We start from the raw sequence: 14,949 nt of genomic DNA, 5'->3' as shown, positions 1-14,949 counted from the left end.
GACTCGGTGTAGGCAGATTTATAAAAATCATTTTCAGAGCATCTTAGGCTAGCTCCCCCCCGCCCCACATTTTATACTGGTAACAAAAAGGATCCAGCCAAATAGCATATAAAACTATGCATATAAACAGGACCAGAAAGATCTAAGAGGAACTCATATATTAACATAGAGGGGTAGAAAACTCAGCACATGCCTTCCCCATTCTGTGGCTGCAATCTGAACACCTGAGTAAAACACATGTTTAGGTGATTTGTGTGTGTGTGTGTTTGTGTGTGTGTGTGTGTAGGTTTTTGAGACAGGGTTTCTGGGTGTAGCTCTGGAGACTGTCCTGGAACTCACTCTGTAGACCAGGCTGGCCTTGAACTCAAGGAGATCAGATGGACGTACTGGGATTAAAGGAGGGCCTGCGCCACCATCACCCTACCAGGTAGTGACTTCTTAAGAGCCTGGCAAGTATTTCCATCACAGAGGCAGCGACAACCGGCAAAAAGCTTTCTTTCCAGGGAAGGCTAAAGCTGTAGGGACATTCATTCTTCCGCTTCCTCTGTGATTTCACAAAGGTGAACAGAGAATGCTCCACGGATTTGCCTGTCACCATTTTGCAGGAGTCATGCTAATCGTCTCTGCAATATTCCAACTTTGGTGTGTGTACTACAGAGCATGGTTTTCAATTTCCCATTTCCATTTTGGTTTACTAAGTAAACAGACTGAGCAAACGTTAACATTTAAAGAAAGAATGATCACCAAAAAATCAAATTTAGGTGAATATTTGAAGAAGGTCATCATTTTTGGTAATATATATTTATATTTGGACAGGTTCTCTCATGTAGTCCAGGCTGGCCTAGAACTCACAGAGATCCACCTGCCTCTGTCACTCAAGTGCTGGGATTAAAATTGTGAGGCACCAAGTCCAGCAATTCTTTCCATTGAAAAAACACATTTTCATTTGGTCTGCTTGGTGACAGTGATAGCTTTGATAGAAGGGGAGATTTAAATGTCTGCAGTTTTAAAAAATTAAGTAGAATTCTCACAGCAGTGAAACCGGGTCTCTTCCCTCATTAGTATAGAATCTATTTCCAGAAAAACATCAGCTATAAATAAGAGCACATTTAAACGTCAGAAGTAGTTTGAGAATGAAGCCATCCAGACCTGATCTGTTCGACCTTCTTTGTTCCTCACTTCCTCCATCACTGTTACATACCAGTCCCTAGAAGAGAGCTCCCAAACCAAGCTACGGGTCTGCCATTTGGATGAGAAATGGTACCATTTCAAAGGCATAAAAAGTATGAAAATAGTAGCGCTAAAACTTGAGGGAGAAAACAACCAAGACATTAAACAGACTGGGATCTTGCAAGCTCAGTTGATCGAGAATGCATCCAGCGGAGCCATGGAGGTGTTTCAGTGGTTAAGAACTGAGCGGGCTGGGCATGGTGGTGCATGCCTTTAAACCCAGCACTTGGGAAGCAGAGACAGGCAGATCTCTGTGAGTTCAAGGCCAGCCTGGTCTACAGAGTGAGTTCCAAAAGAGCCCGGGCTACGCAGAGAAACCCTGTCTCCCAAAAAGAAAAGAGAAAAAGGAAAAAGAGCATCAAGCTGGAGGACCTGGTTTCCACACCCAATACCAAGGCAGCCCTCTCACAACCATCTCGTTCCAAGGCATCCGACGTCCTCTTCTGGTCTCTCTGGGCACTGAGCCTGCATGTGGTGCACAGACACAATTGCAGCCCAAACAACCCTACACATAAAATGTTAAAGAACTCATCAAGTGGTGAACGAATGGTTTTAATGTCCCAGTGTGGTGGCCTTGATTGTGGTTCGACAGATCAGAGGCCATAAAAAAATATTTGAATCTGGAGTTATCAGAAAGGATCACTCGTAGACAGAAGCAGTTTGAAATAAAGGGTTTCGCTCACGAGGCTGATGGAAAAATGTAAGCAGTAAATGAGGAAGTGTTTAGACTGACACCGCCAGAAACCAGTAGTTTATTGGAGACATCCCTGAATCTTTTTATCCAGGAGATTAGAAGGCTGAACTGCAATTGCTATGGGAACAAAGGCCATTGTTTCTGGTATTCTGGAAAGTTCATCTGTTATTTTCTAAAGAGAATCACTCTAGCTTCAGACTTCTGGACAACAGTTCTGTGGATCCTTCATTGCTAAGGCTCTTCATTGCCTTCCTGGAGAGTTCCTTTCCATTCAGAGCCATGCTACTACCCAGTGAAATAGGGGACATTTCCAGCAAATGTCCCAACAACTCTGGAGAATATGTTGAATAGGACCTGGGGAACCAAGGGCCCCCAACTATCCATCCTCTTGCCCAAACCCTTTTTCTACTCCTCAGCTAGTACACTTCCCAGTTTGACCCTCACCAACACCACCTTAACAAAATAGAAAACAAAACCTAACAAGAGTCCTCAAGTCCTTCTCTCTCAGCTACAAGAACCTTAGGATTTTAATGTCTTGACCAGGCAAGGAAGTGATAACCACCTGCCTTCCCACATCCTACCTCATTTCTTGACAGTTTAAGACATGCTCTTGGCCAAACAGTCTTCCTACCAAATAATTGAATGATTTTTCCTTTTGCTTCCTTTACACACAAAGAAGGCACCTGGGAGAAACCCTTGAGTGTGATCACAAAACACAACCCTGGCATTCAATCTCTCGGTAACAGCCACATTTTGTCACCTATCGGTCCATAGGGCTTAGTGAGGAGTAAGTCTTAGTGTGTAAACAAATGGTTTGCTCTACAATTAAACCATTCATTCGTCCTTTTTGTTGTTGTTGTTGTTTAACAGCTTGGCTGCTGCCCAACCCAGAGACTTCTAGGTTCGTCCATTATTTTGTTCTCCCAACAGTTAAAAGGGAATAAGCTCATTCAGAGTTTAGAAAGCTATGCACCATCAACAAAGGTATGTAATGCTTCCAAGATGCACAGGGGCTTCCAAACGCACAAAGAGCGGCTGTGTGCAGCAGCACCCCCACCCCCAACACAAATGCCAGGCCCCAATTAAGTACCCAGGGGGCTTCCAAAGAAGTTATGCTACGTTGCAAATACAGCAGGATCCACTTGAGATCCAACTGTCCTGTGTGCTTTTCCTCCCAAGACAGGGAGAAAGACTGGGGTAGACTGACCTCATTAAGGGATAATTAGTGAATCCCAATACCATAGGCATACCTATTGTGAGGCTTCAGTATGGAGATGCAATGCTTTTAAAGCTAGGGGAGCGCCACAATCTAAGAGGCCCAGGTTTTCAAATTTTAGGGATTTCAGTCTGCTGTTTTTCTTTTTGCTACCAGACATTAAAAGGGGAAGCAATACAAAACACTTGTCTATTTCTTTTATGGAGTTTGTACATAGTCTAAACAAAGGGCTTTAGTAGAAATAGTTTGAGTTATTTATACTTAATAGATAATAAACATAAAAAGGTTTTGCAAAATCATCTAAGTAATTTATATGCTATATATAATAACTAATGTAAAATAAGACCCGTTTAAATGCAGAGAAATAAACACTCCTGCTTGATTACAGAGATTGAAAATAGCACATGAAAAGGATGGTGAAAAAAAATCATTCAACACGGAGCTGTATGATTATATGACAATGACCTTGAAAAGACAATAGATGCATCCATTTACACGTGAAAGTGTTACTTAGAAATTGAGCACCATGATCAACATAACCACTGTTATCATCAATAAAACCCTTCACACCTCTTTAAAGCCCATCACTGCTGTTGGTATCAATCTGCCAAGATGCCTGAGGACCCAACTCTCATATAAAATGTACCAGTAAATCTCGCTGCTTACATCCTTTAACGTGAAGAGTACCACCTCTCTGCCAATGCTAAGCCACAGGTCCACTGTCCTGTGTGCGAAAACTCTAGAGCAGTATTTGAGAAAGCAGTTCCCGAGGGATGGAATGAAATAACATTCTCAACGTTTCTTTCTTGGCCAAGACTTAACACTTCCAAAAGTCACACAAATCAGGTGATCAACAACTTTATGAAAATTCATTGAAATGGAGGCAACAGAGTAATGAACACTGTTGCGTAAACATCTCTCCCACGGTAGAACCAACCTGAAACCCAGAGCCCGGCCCCTTCTCATAGTTTGTGCCCTGCTGCATGGGGGGTGGGGGTGGGGACTTAAGTCAGGAGACTCCAGGGATGGCAACACAAGGGCGCCAACAGCCCCAAGGGGTTGTGCTCCAAGGACTCGGACACAATTTTGGGTACTTGTTAGTGTCTCCAATGACATCATTAATGCAATCCCAATTATCAAACCAAGTGATGACCCAATTCCTTTACCTGGGGTTACAGCTTTTGGCCATAAAATGAAAGAATTTTAAAATGTAACATGTAACTGTATCTGGGTCAAATATAGCTGTGCTATATTTAGAAGTAAATTTGTATTTCTGTTCTATTAAAACACTCCACAAGGGCCCCTCCTTAGACAGATATCCTGTTTTGTTTATTTTAGAAAACCTACAAAATGTTTTTTGCAAAACTTACACATATGCAATACATTCTGGGAAATCTTGAAAGATGGCTGCAGGGGGAGGAACCCTAGCCAAAGGGCTTCTCCTGTTCTGCATCAAAGAGCAGAGAAGGGGAAGCTATGATCCCTGGAAGTCGTTCCTAATAGCCGGGAACTCTTCCTCTTCGAGTAAATCCAAGGGCTCAATAAATAAATAAATAAATAAATATTGAAGGGCATTAATTTGTTTCTAGATGTGTGCGTGTAAGTAAAACAGCAGTCATAATGTGGAAATTTCAGTCACATTTTACAACTAATTGGAAGCAGATTAGAATTCCGCCTCAGGGGAACGTTGTCAGACGAGAAGCTGGAGCAAATGAAGAAAGAGGTGATGGCGTCCTGAAGAGCTGACAGATTTACTGTGCTCAGGGCCATAAACGGGTCCCTGGCTGCAAGGAGGGCTCGTCCCCGCAGTCCAGGAGCGCGCAGCGCGGCCCCGGGAGCCCAGGCCACGCCCCAAGGGAACCAGGCCAGTCGGTATCAGGTCCCCTCATACAAATAAAATAAATAAATAAATAATGGGATCTGCACAGTGACACACGGGTAGACGCCCAAGTCCAAGGGAGAGGGCCTTTCTTTGCCAGGTGGGGGAGGGGAGGGAAGGGGGAAGCAGCTTGTGAGGGCTCATAGAGCCATGAAGTAATGGAAACAGCTGCTGGCTTTCGACTTCAGTGTCTGGCATCTGCTGCGCCAGCACGGGAAAGGCTGGAGAAGGATTTGGGCAAGGAATGTAAATGGAGACAATTGCCCGAATGGAGCTGGATGCAGGGGGTGAAGGGAGACCAATTGCTCGCTTCTGACATCATGTTGCTCCCTTTGGGCTGCAGCCGCACACTGGAGGGACTTAACTGAGATTGCACCTTCCAGCAGTGATCTGGGAAAGCTCAGCGCTTCTCCATCAGTTCCCAAGATGTCAGACAATGCAGTCTGCCTAGTTGACCGGGTGTCCACCGTCCATCAGCGTTCTGCCCAACTTCCACACAGCTTCACATCGACTCTCTGTTTCACTCACTTCGACTTTTTTTTTTAAATCATCACTTGTTTTCGAATTAGGTCAAAGGTCAGGTTCTTTTTGTTGTTGCTGCCTATTTTTCTCCCTCGCTTCCTAGATTTGGTCCTAATTTCATTTCCATCACAAAAGAATTGGAACCTGGGAACACAGAACCAAGCGCCACTCTGCTAATCATGAGCCCATAATAAAACCCAGATTTGATAGCATTATCCATGTACTGTGGTGAGCCACATGCAAATAAACAGTCCTCCATGAAGAATGAAAACCCAAGGCTTTGGTCCTTCCAAGCCAAACATTATTGTTTTTAATATGAGCTATCCATAAAGTCAGTGAAGGGGATGACAGGAAATTCAAAAGTAAGTTGGTCTGGCTGAGAACAGTTTGGAAAAGGAAAGGAGGGGGTAAGAGGAGGGGAGGAGGGGGAATGTTCTCCAGATCCCCGTCTTATTTTAAGTGAAGAATGAACTAAACTGTCAAATCTACACGGGACTATAAACGGTGATTTTCTGCTAGCGGAATTCAAGAGTGCGGTGAGGCTGGTACCTCACCAGAGCGCAGCCCTCCGACATAGGCCACCAAGCTCACAAGGAGCGACTTGGACCTGACCTTTGAACCTCCAGTGCCTAATGTGAAAGACACAGAGGTGTAAGGAAGGCAGCCAGCCAGAGGGACAGGCAAGCTTTCCTACCAAACCAGGGGTTTTCTTTCATCAAAAGGGCGAACAGTAACTTCCAGGACTTTATGAAAGTGTGACCAACTGGAACTTGGTCATTGCTGCTAAGTGAAGCATATAAAAGAGTCCATTTCTTAAAACACAGTGCAAACACTTCACACACACACACACACACACACACACACACACACACACACACACACACACGACAAAAACCAGAACCAAGCTCACTGGTACAAGATCAACGCAACCAAAGACCAAACTATTATTTCAAACTGTCAGGGGAAGGCAGTAAAATTGCTACCAGGTCTCCTTAAGTTACCCTTCAATAAAAAAGAAGCCATCGGGGAAATAAGAGGAAAAGAAAACACATCAAAACCTTCAAAGTCCCTTTAAGTAAAATTATCCGTCTGTGGCACCATGCCATCTGCTCTCTGGTTAACATAATGAACCCATTCTCAACCCTAAACACGGACTTTCTAAGATCATTATGAACAGCACAAAACATAACCAATATATTTTTATTTACTCTTAAACCATGATGCCTACAGTCATACGGGCATTATTTGGATATGCCTAAATGCCCCCCCCCCGCCCCGCACTGTACATTTTTCTTAAGGTGCTCTCTGACAATGAAGAGTCTCAGGAGGAAGAAAGCTAGGAAAATGAGAATCCCAGTGAATAAAAATCAGGGCTGTGTAGGGGTGATGGGAAAGAAGAGGGAGTGGCTTTGAAAAAGTTCAAAAAAGTTCACAGTGATGTCTGTTGGCCACTTTAAACCCACATGTCTTAACAGAACACCCTAACGGTCCTTGTTACAGCTACATGGTAGACTTTAAGTTTTCATGTAACTTCCCTGGGGGTAAATATCAGATGAGATCCTTATAGTTTTAAGGCCCCCTGGCCTACCAAGCACATGTATTTGCTTTGTGATCACTTCAGTTCTTGAAGCAAAACCCATACTCTTCGACTGCATTCCCAAAGGTGTTTCTAAGGAAAATTTTGCAGGCATGTAGCAGTCAGTTGTCAGAAGCAAGTGCCAGTCTCATGATCTTGAATTCCCCTGCAGCTCTTAAAATGACCTTACAAATAGCCCAGCCGCTGGTCAACCAGCTAAGGGTGGTTCGACAACTTTTCATTCAGTTGCAATGGCTTTGTGCCAGTTGCTAAAACCTTTGGCTTGAATTAGGAAGCACTTGTAACAGGAAGCAAGTAGGCCCTAAGAGAAATTTCAGTGGAAGAGACAGAACTGGAACAGAGGGAGGGGCCTCCTTTCTCTGGAGAAGAGTGATGTGTAAAATTAGTAGTACTTTTTAAAAATTACATTTTATTTATTTGTTTGCTTGCTTGCTTATGGGTGCATAAGCCTCAGGTATGGGGTGTGCCCCTGCCACAGGGCACATAAAGAGGGTCAGAGGAGCAATCCCAAGGAATAAACTCAGGTCATTAGGCTTTGTGGCTTTACCCTTTGAGCCTTCTCAAAACTTTTGGGGTTTTTTTTTTGTTGTTGTTGTTTGTTTTTGGTTTGAGAATAAAGTTCATACCACCTAAAACTACCAAACCAACATCTATATATGCCATTACATCATTTCGACTCACAGATGTCTATGACAGATCCCTTGCAGGGCTCTGATACGATCTTTACATCACTTACTTGGTGACCACCTAAATCATTACTGAAGCAAAGGTTTCACCTGTTTCCTGGTCCTTCCATATTCAATGGCCCAGGCATCAGACATGTGTTGTTTGCTGGTAACAATCTTAATAAAGAAGTGATACCCTCACTGTGATGTTACTGCCAAGGGCAATCCAATGTTTCCTTAGTTCTGGCTTCTACATGACAGGAGAATGCTATCCAGGTAACTTAGAAATAAACTGTTTGGTATTCAAGCAAAACACTTGATGTTCACGTCGCTGGCAAGTAGAGTGCTGGCGATCAAAACCATGTTGTGCTACAGTAATTACTATGACAAACTTCCCAATGCTTAATATTAAAGAATACAAGAGTATGATCCCTCCACCTCTTCTGCACCTCTAGAGTGTGTTCAACGTGGCAATTATCTTCGTTCAAGCAGCAGAGTTTAAATTGCATTGAAACTCAATTATACCCATGACTTTTTTAAACATACACTTCAAAAGGCAGGTTTCATCACACTCAAATCACTGAGCAAAATCTCTTTCCCAGCTTATAAAAAAGAGATTTTTATCCCCCCCTCCCCCCCCCCCCCCACACACACGAGACATCTTCAAATACAAAACTGACTTCCCTAAATCTCTGGGGCTGCAGAAGGAAGGCAGAGCAATGCTGAAAGACAAAGAAGGTGCCCACCTGATTTTAAAAACAAATGGTTCAACCTGCAGTTCTCCCAAACGTCACTCATTACCAAGAGCCCGGCTGCTGCCACCTTTCAAGAGCAGAACTGATAGTTCTTAACAAAAACACTTTACTTTGCTACTCTTGGAAAATGCAAAGCAACTAACAGTAGTAAATTTATGATTTAAGTGCTTATGGCTAAAATAGCTTTCCAATTATCAAGGGCCTCTTAAGACCGAGCAAGAATGCATTATGTGCTAATGACCACAACCAGGGGTCCCTTCTCCACTCCTTTGTCAGAACCCAAGCAGATACTCCCCTGCAGCTTCACCATTAACATGTCTGTTTCCTGTCAGCCCACTCAGAGATAATGTCATTTATCTCAGGAAGGCACAAACTCAGTCATTAGCTTCAATAAAAGACCTCAAACAAAGGCCAGATAATGTTTTACCCAGGGTTCCCACTAAGCCCAGAACCAAGAATCCCGGCGACTGGCCTATGTATAGTAAACACCAAGGGTCCCCAGCACTATCACACAAAATTAGATTAATGAAGAGTGATGACCGGGGTTAGCCCTGGGGAGCCTTTCCCCTCAGTAGCCTCCAGGAGGAAAATTGACAGAATCATTTAGATCTCTGAAGAACTGACCCCCTCATTGCGAGGGCCTGTAGAAACCGAATCACCCATAGGCAGTGGTCAATGGCTGAACTTCTGGAAACCCTCCAAACAAAAGTGGAACTGGTTAAAAGAAATGTGGGGACATGTGTTTTCACAGTGGAGCTCATATTACTGCAATTCCAATTTTCTATGAAGTACCACCAGGTGAGCTTTCTAAAATTAAAACAAAAAAAAGAAAAAAAAAGCACAGACATCATCAGAATTGGGGCAAATCTCAGCCATTCATTGAATCCCTGTGTTTCATGCTGGAAACGAAGACCAGATGGTACTTTCCATGTCGTTTGAATCTGGTTATTGAACACCTCTGTGGCTAGGGAGATTCCTGCTTAGCACTTTCAGCCTTCATTTCGCTTACTAACTATAAAACTCTGCTTAGGAAAAACTAAGTCTTTATAATACTCTAATTAAAACCATCTTGCACCCAAACAATTTCATTTGAAGAGCATATTCTTAACCCTAGGACATTTGAACATCCAGCCCCTCCACCTGCCTCCCCCCCCCCCTTTGCATTGCAGGCTATTTGACAAGACATTAAAGTAGCTGTGGGGTACCCTCTTAAGCTCAGGCTGGAACAATTGAGCATACTTTTCCTGTTTTCTTCCTTCAGCAAACCTAACAGATTTCAAATGCTAAACTCAGAATGCATTGACGGACCTGGTCACACAAATACTCCAAGATCCATGTGTTCTCACAGATGCAGCTGAACAGCTTCCCCCAGCCATCCCCACCCTCTACCCCCCCCCAGGATGTCTATTGGAAAAGGAGAGGCAATGCTGACAGGAAGCCACCTTTAGCTAAATCCACATGTAACTTTGCAAACTGTGCACTGTCCAACTACAATGGACTCAATGGTTTCATTAAAGCAGGTGACCTTCCTGCCCTTTCATTCCGCCTTAGATCAAATGCACTCCCTAATTCACAGGACACACTATATTATGGAGGGTGTTGGGGGGGGCATATCCACAAAAGCCATTAATCAAAATATGTTCTTAAACTGCTCACACTCACTTAGAGAATGTGTCAGGATTCCCTAGTGAAGTGTAAAAAGGCTTCTGCAGGAGAATAAAACAAAATGAATGATGTCCTCTTACAGACAGGTCCATTTATAGACACCGTCTCTAGAAAGACAAGGCCCACAGAAATGAAAAGAGTTTATGATATTACAGAAATAACTCTCCTTGCAACACGCACTGCACAGACCCCTAAGACACAACTATAAATATGACCTCTGCCTTTCATTTATTTCTGTTTAAGTATCAGCTGTTTTTAGGACTTTTTTTTCCTGTGTGTTTCCTAATATCCTAGTGACTGAATAACCCCACTGAATTTAACTGTACTCAACGTTACTGCTTAATCCAGCCCAATGGCTCCTTCTCTGGTAAGTCTAAACTGTAAGACGATGAAGGGAGATTGGGAAACAGCTTCAATGAAGGACCATTATGCTTTGCAAGGAAGGCAGAGGCAGGTGGAGAGGCAGGTTTTAACAACCAAAAGCCAACCCATCAAATCTCCTTACTCAGATATGTCACTGATGGCTTAACCACAAAATGGGTTGTAGAAATATAGCTCAAACATCTTGGAATTATGGCGTGTTTTGATTTTTTTTCACATATTAAGGGAGTGGCGACTTTTACAACATACTTGTGGTTTCCACATAAAGGAGCCAGAACGCTCATTGATTTAATTAGGTTTCATAAGGTCCAATTTATCATGTTTTACATGACTCTGTGTAGTGAAAAGACAGAATAAACAGACCAAAAACAGACATGTCGGCGTGCTGGGAAGGTTACCCAGTGACAGCAAAACTCACAAATCTTGTCTAACCTTCTAACCAGGAAAAAAACATACTAACAACACACACATTGCCCATAGATTTTTAATGTGTTCCCCCTATACACGTAAGAGCCACATGTAACTGCTGCAGGTTAATGATGTTTACTCGGGAGCACTTGTTCTTCAAGCAATGTTGAACTAACATATAGAATTAAAAAAAAAAACTTCAGATATGAAATTTTTTTTTTCAAGTCAAGGGGGCCTACTAAGTTTTTGCTTCCTAAATTAGCATCTTTAAAAGTGTTTTCTAAAGCAAAGGCTAAGTTGAAATAACCAGTAGTTAATGGAATTAGGTTTGCTTCCCTGCGTGGTACTGATGACATCTCTGGGAGCCAAGGATGGATGTGTTACTAAGTCTTTTGGGGGTTGGGGAGGACAGGGCTTAAGGAATAATGTTTGAGATCTCAAGCCAACAACACCTCAGCTTGACAAGAATGGCCAATACTGTGGGTTCCAGCACCCTGGAAACCATCCTAAGGGAATGTCCGGGCCAAGTCTAGTGGCAGAGGCTGGTGCACAGCTTCCCTTCTGCGGGCCAGTGTTCTCTCTCCTCCCTCCCCCACCTCAGCGCCCACCATGAGTTGTTTGCTCCTCTTTTATGGAATTCATACGATTCCATTTATACTGCTCTGCCTGAAGATGCGTTGCATGTGTGTGAATAATTTAGCCTTTCCACTTCTCACCCACTTCCTTCTGCGACTGGGAAGCGAAAAGAACACAAAAACTGGAGAACCGACACCACGCACTAATCTCAGTTGCCATGACAGCAGCCTTGGAGAGCCTGAAATGTTCCGATCGCCAGCTAAACAAAATTGTTGAATGTGAACATTTGGCTGGAAGATTAAAAGGCTAAGGGGAATGCAAAAGGGCAGAACCTCCCACATTCCCAGCAGCCAGGGGAGCCAATCAAACAGCTCTGACTCCTTAACCACAGCATTGTGAGCACTGGATTAGGGCAATTCATCCAGATAGTTAAAGCAGATTAGAGCTGCAATTTGAAGACTATTGGCAACAAAAGTAAATGCCCCACTGTACTAAGAAATAAGAAGATTTCAAAACGTCTTTTGGTAGAAATTATGTGAAACCACACATTTAAACTAAGAAGCAAAACCTGAGTATATTTTTTTAAGTTCATTTAAATTCACCAATGTAAAAGGCTATCTAAGAGGATTTGGATTCAAAATGTAGGCAGTGGTCTTTTGCATGTTTGAGATTGTTGTCCACACCTTTCTTTACCTCCATCAGACCTAAATCAGAGCTTTAGTCCTATGTTCTAATTTAAAACTTGAGCATGAAGTTGAAAATAAAAAGGACCAGAGAACTGTGAATCATTTCATGCAGAAATAATTCCCAGGAGATTTCTCAGCATCACTTACAATTCTGATCAAGACAGAAAGGGGGAAATTACGTCGTATAATAAGCATATTTAGATAACACATTGCTACAACAAAAAATACTACATCTGCATGCTACAACTTGTGGAATGAATCTAAACACTAATTTCATAGAAACACATCGCTCACCTCCCAGCCAATGTTCCTGATAGACACAAGCCCATCAGTTGCCAAACATTCCAAAGCAACTGCATCCCAGACCAACAAGACCCAGGCCTCCATGCCTAAGGAAGGTAACACTGGGGGCAGTTTTTCCAGTACAGTGTCTAACCACAGACTTTAAGACAATGACCAAGAGGGGTGCAAGGGTCCAAATGGCCTAAGTCAAGCACTGTTAAGTGTAGCACGCATTTCCAGCATTCCCCTTCGCTGTTGCCACCATGCCCCCTTCGGTTAGAGCGTCACATTTCAGGAACACGAGCCAAGTGTGCTTTCCAATTCTTACTTAACTGAGCTTCCGACTGCCCAGGCCAGCTAAATACCCAAGTGAGAGCATTCTTACAGCTCTAGCTGCAGACAGGAGAGAGAGTCAAAGGAGAGTCCTCACAGCCACCAAAACCATCACACTTTGGCTGTAGAGTTACGAAATCAGTGACCAACATTGCAAGACTGGAGTACATCCTTTGGCAGAACTCTTTTGGGGGAAAGTAACAGAAAAGGGAGTGCAAATAACCCTTCACACTCCTTCCCACAGAGGGAACTAGAACCCTGTTCCTAAGGACACATTGTTAACAATAACACAGACGCCAATCTCTTGAGGGAAGAAACCAGGACGAAAGTCAAGCTAGTGCTGCAGCAGGTTTTCTATTCAAAGCACGAGGACAATTTGCTGGCTGGCCAGGAGCCCTTACAAGGCGAAAGGCACTTAGGACACTCGGGACCTCCCACCCCATGACCTTTCAAACCTGGCACCACAAGCAGCAGAAGCAGCACCAGCAGAAGCAAGAGCCAAACACTGCACTCAGGATAACACCCATAAAGGATGATCGGCATAGAAATCACAGAGAACCCGAAATCACTAGGAAGTGTAAGGCACCCGGAGGCACATCCCACATCCCCAAACAGATGCACACAGAGTGGGACACACAAGAAGGCGACCTTATCCTACCTTCTCGGTTTTCAGTTTCTTGATTCGCCTGTGGTTCTCCTCCTCCTCCTCTTCCTTTTTGACCAACATAGAGTTTCCCATGAGCGCCGAATCCGGAGCACTTTTGCTAACTTCCCCTGCAGCCGCAACGCTGCCACTCCCAGCGCCCCCGCAGTGGAAGGGGCTCGCACCACTTCCATTGCTCTTGGCCCCGAAGCCATAGAGGTGACCACCGGAGGGGGCCGGGCCTCCGCTGCCATTCTGGTGGACCTGCAGCAGGTCGTGCTTGTCTTTCCGGGATCTCGCAGCATCTTTATCCCGTTTGGCGCCTCGGCTGCTGTGGTTTTTCCCTGGCTTCTCTTCCTTGCTTTTCCCACAGGAGCTTGCCCCCGTGGTGGCAGCCGAGGTCCCGGTGTTGGTACCGTTGTTATTTGGGTTGCCGCCGCCGCCGCCGCCGCCGCCGCTCACACTTTGACCCAGCGCTGAATTCATGCCAGTAGCCTCTCCAGGGCGCCCTTGGACTTCCTGCCTCTTGCCAGTGCTGCTGATCTCGGGAATTCCATACAAGGCAGCAGAAGGCAGAGATTTATTAGCATCCTTAGAAGTTTTAGCCCTTTTCACTTTTGATTTGCTGGTCTCTTTGTGTGAATTCCCCTGGGGAGCGGAGGGCTGAACAGAAGCAAATTTTAGGCCATCAGCTAAGGCTGAGGTAGCACCGGTCCCATTGGAGGCCGGACCTCCACAGTCCTTAGTGTTGCTGTTGGTAGTGCAGTTGGTGGGATTATTCATCTCAAATTTCTGTCTGTCCTTCTCCAAATCGGCGTCCAAATCAATGATTAAATTTCCAACCCCGATTTCCCAATCATCGCCACTGTCATAAGTATCAACTGTATTTGGATCCACACCTTTTCCTGCAGTCGAAACGTTCACGGACATCCTGAAGATGAGTTCTCTAGATTAAAAATCCGATGAACTTTCCTTGGGAGATGAGGGGACATTCGTTTAGCTCCGCTGGGCTTTCTCTTAAAGAAAAAAAAAATCCTTACAATCTTCTGCTTTTTCCTGCTCCAAGAATGTGTTCAGAGATCTCACACCCTCACTCCAGGTCCACCATCTCCTGTGGAGGGGGAAAAAGTCGAATATTTCTTGTCTGGATGTTACCGGCATAGAAAACGATTCATACCAGGGAGTCGGTAAGGGGTATAAGGAAGAATAGAGAGTAAGGGGCTCATTATTGTCTCCACAGTCCAATACCAGGTTTAAAGGCAAACAGGCAGACTTGAACAGCACCCCTGACAATAAGCATCTTACAGAAGCTGAAAACCCCTCTAAACAACAGGGGGATAGCCAGTTCTTTAAAAACATTAAAATATCTCCAAGGATCTGATTCAAACCCAAGAAGATTTTTGTGGCTTTTTTTTTT

General features: G+C 44.0%; 1 protein-coding gene and 1 non-coding gene across 5 annotated transcripts in view; both read right to left on the bottom strand.

Moving 5' to 3' along the window:
- Positions 1 to 14,949, bottom strand: part of Znf608 (zinc finger protein 608) — a 109,835-nt gene that overhangs the window by 91,469 nt on the left and 3,417 nt on the right. For 3 of the 4 annotated variants that reach the window (XM_075968641.1, XM_075968643.1, XM_075968640.1), the window contains exon 2: positions 13,548 to 14,643. In XM_075968641.1, the coding sequence (XP_075824756.1) occupies positions 13,548 to 14,462 (915 nt within the window). In that variant the 5' untranslated portion in view covers positions 14,463 to 14,643. Of the gene's footprint in view, positions 1 to 13,547; positions 14,677 to 14,949 lie in introns of all 4 variants that reach the window. The other variant, XM_075968642.1, reaches the window with a different exon arrangement.
- Positions 561 to 662, bottom strand: LOC142849099 (U6 spliceosomal RNA). Its single transcript, XR_012910503.1, has one exon. It is a non-coding gene; the product is annotated as a U6 spliceosomal RNA (small nuclear RNA).

This window comes from Microtus pennsylvanicus, chromosome 4, assembly GCF_037038515.1.
Source record: "Microtus pennsylvanicus isolate mMicPen1 chromosome 4, mMicPen1.hap1, whole genome shotgun sequence".
NCBI classification, from domain to species: Eukaryota; Metazoa; Chordata; class Mammalia; order Rodentia; family Cricetidae; genus Microtus; species Microtus pennsylvanicus.
This window is presented reverse-complemented; position numbering and strand designations above follow the sequence as displayed.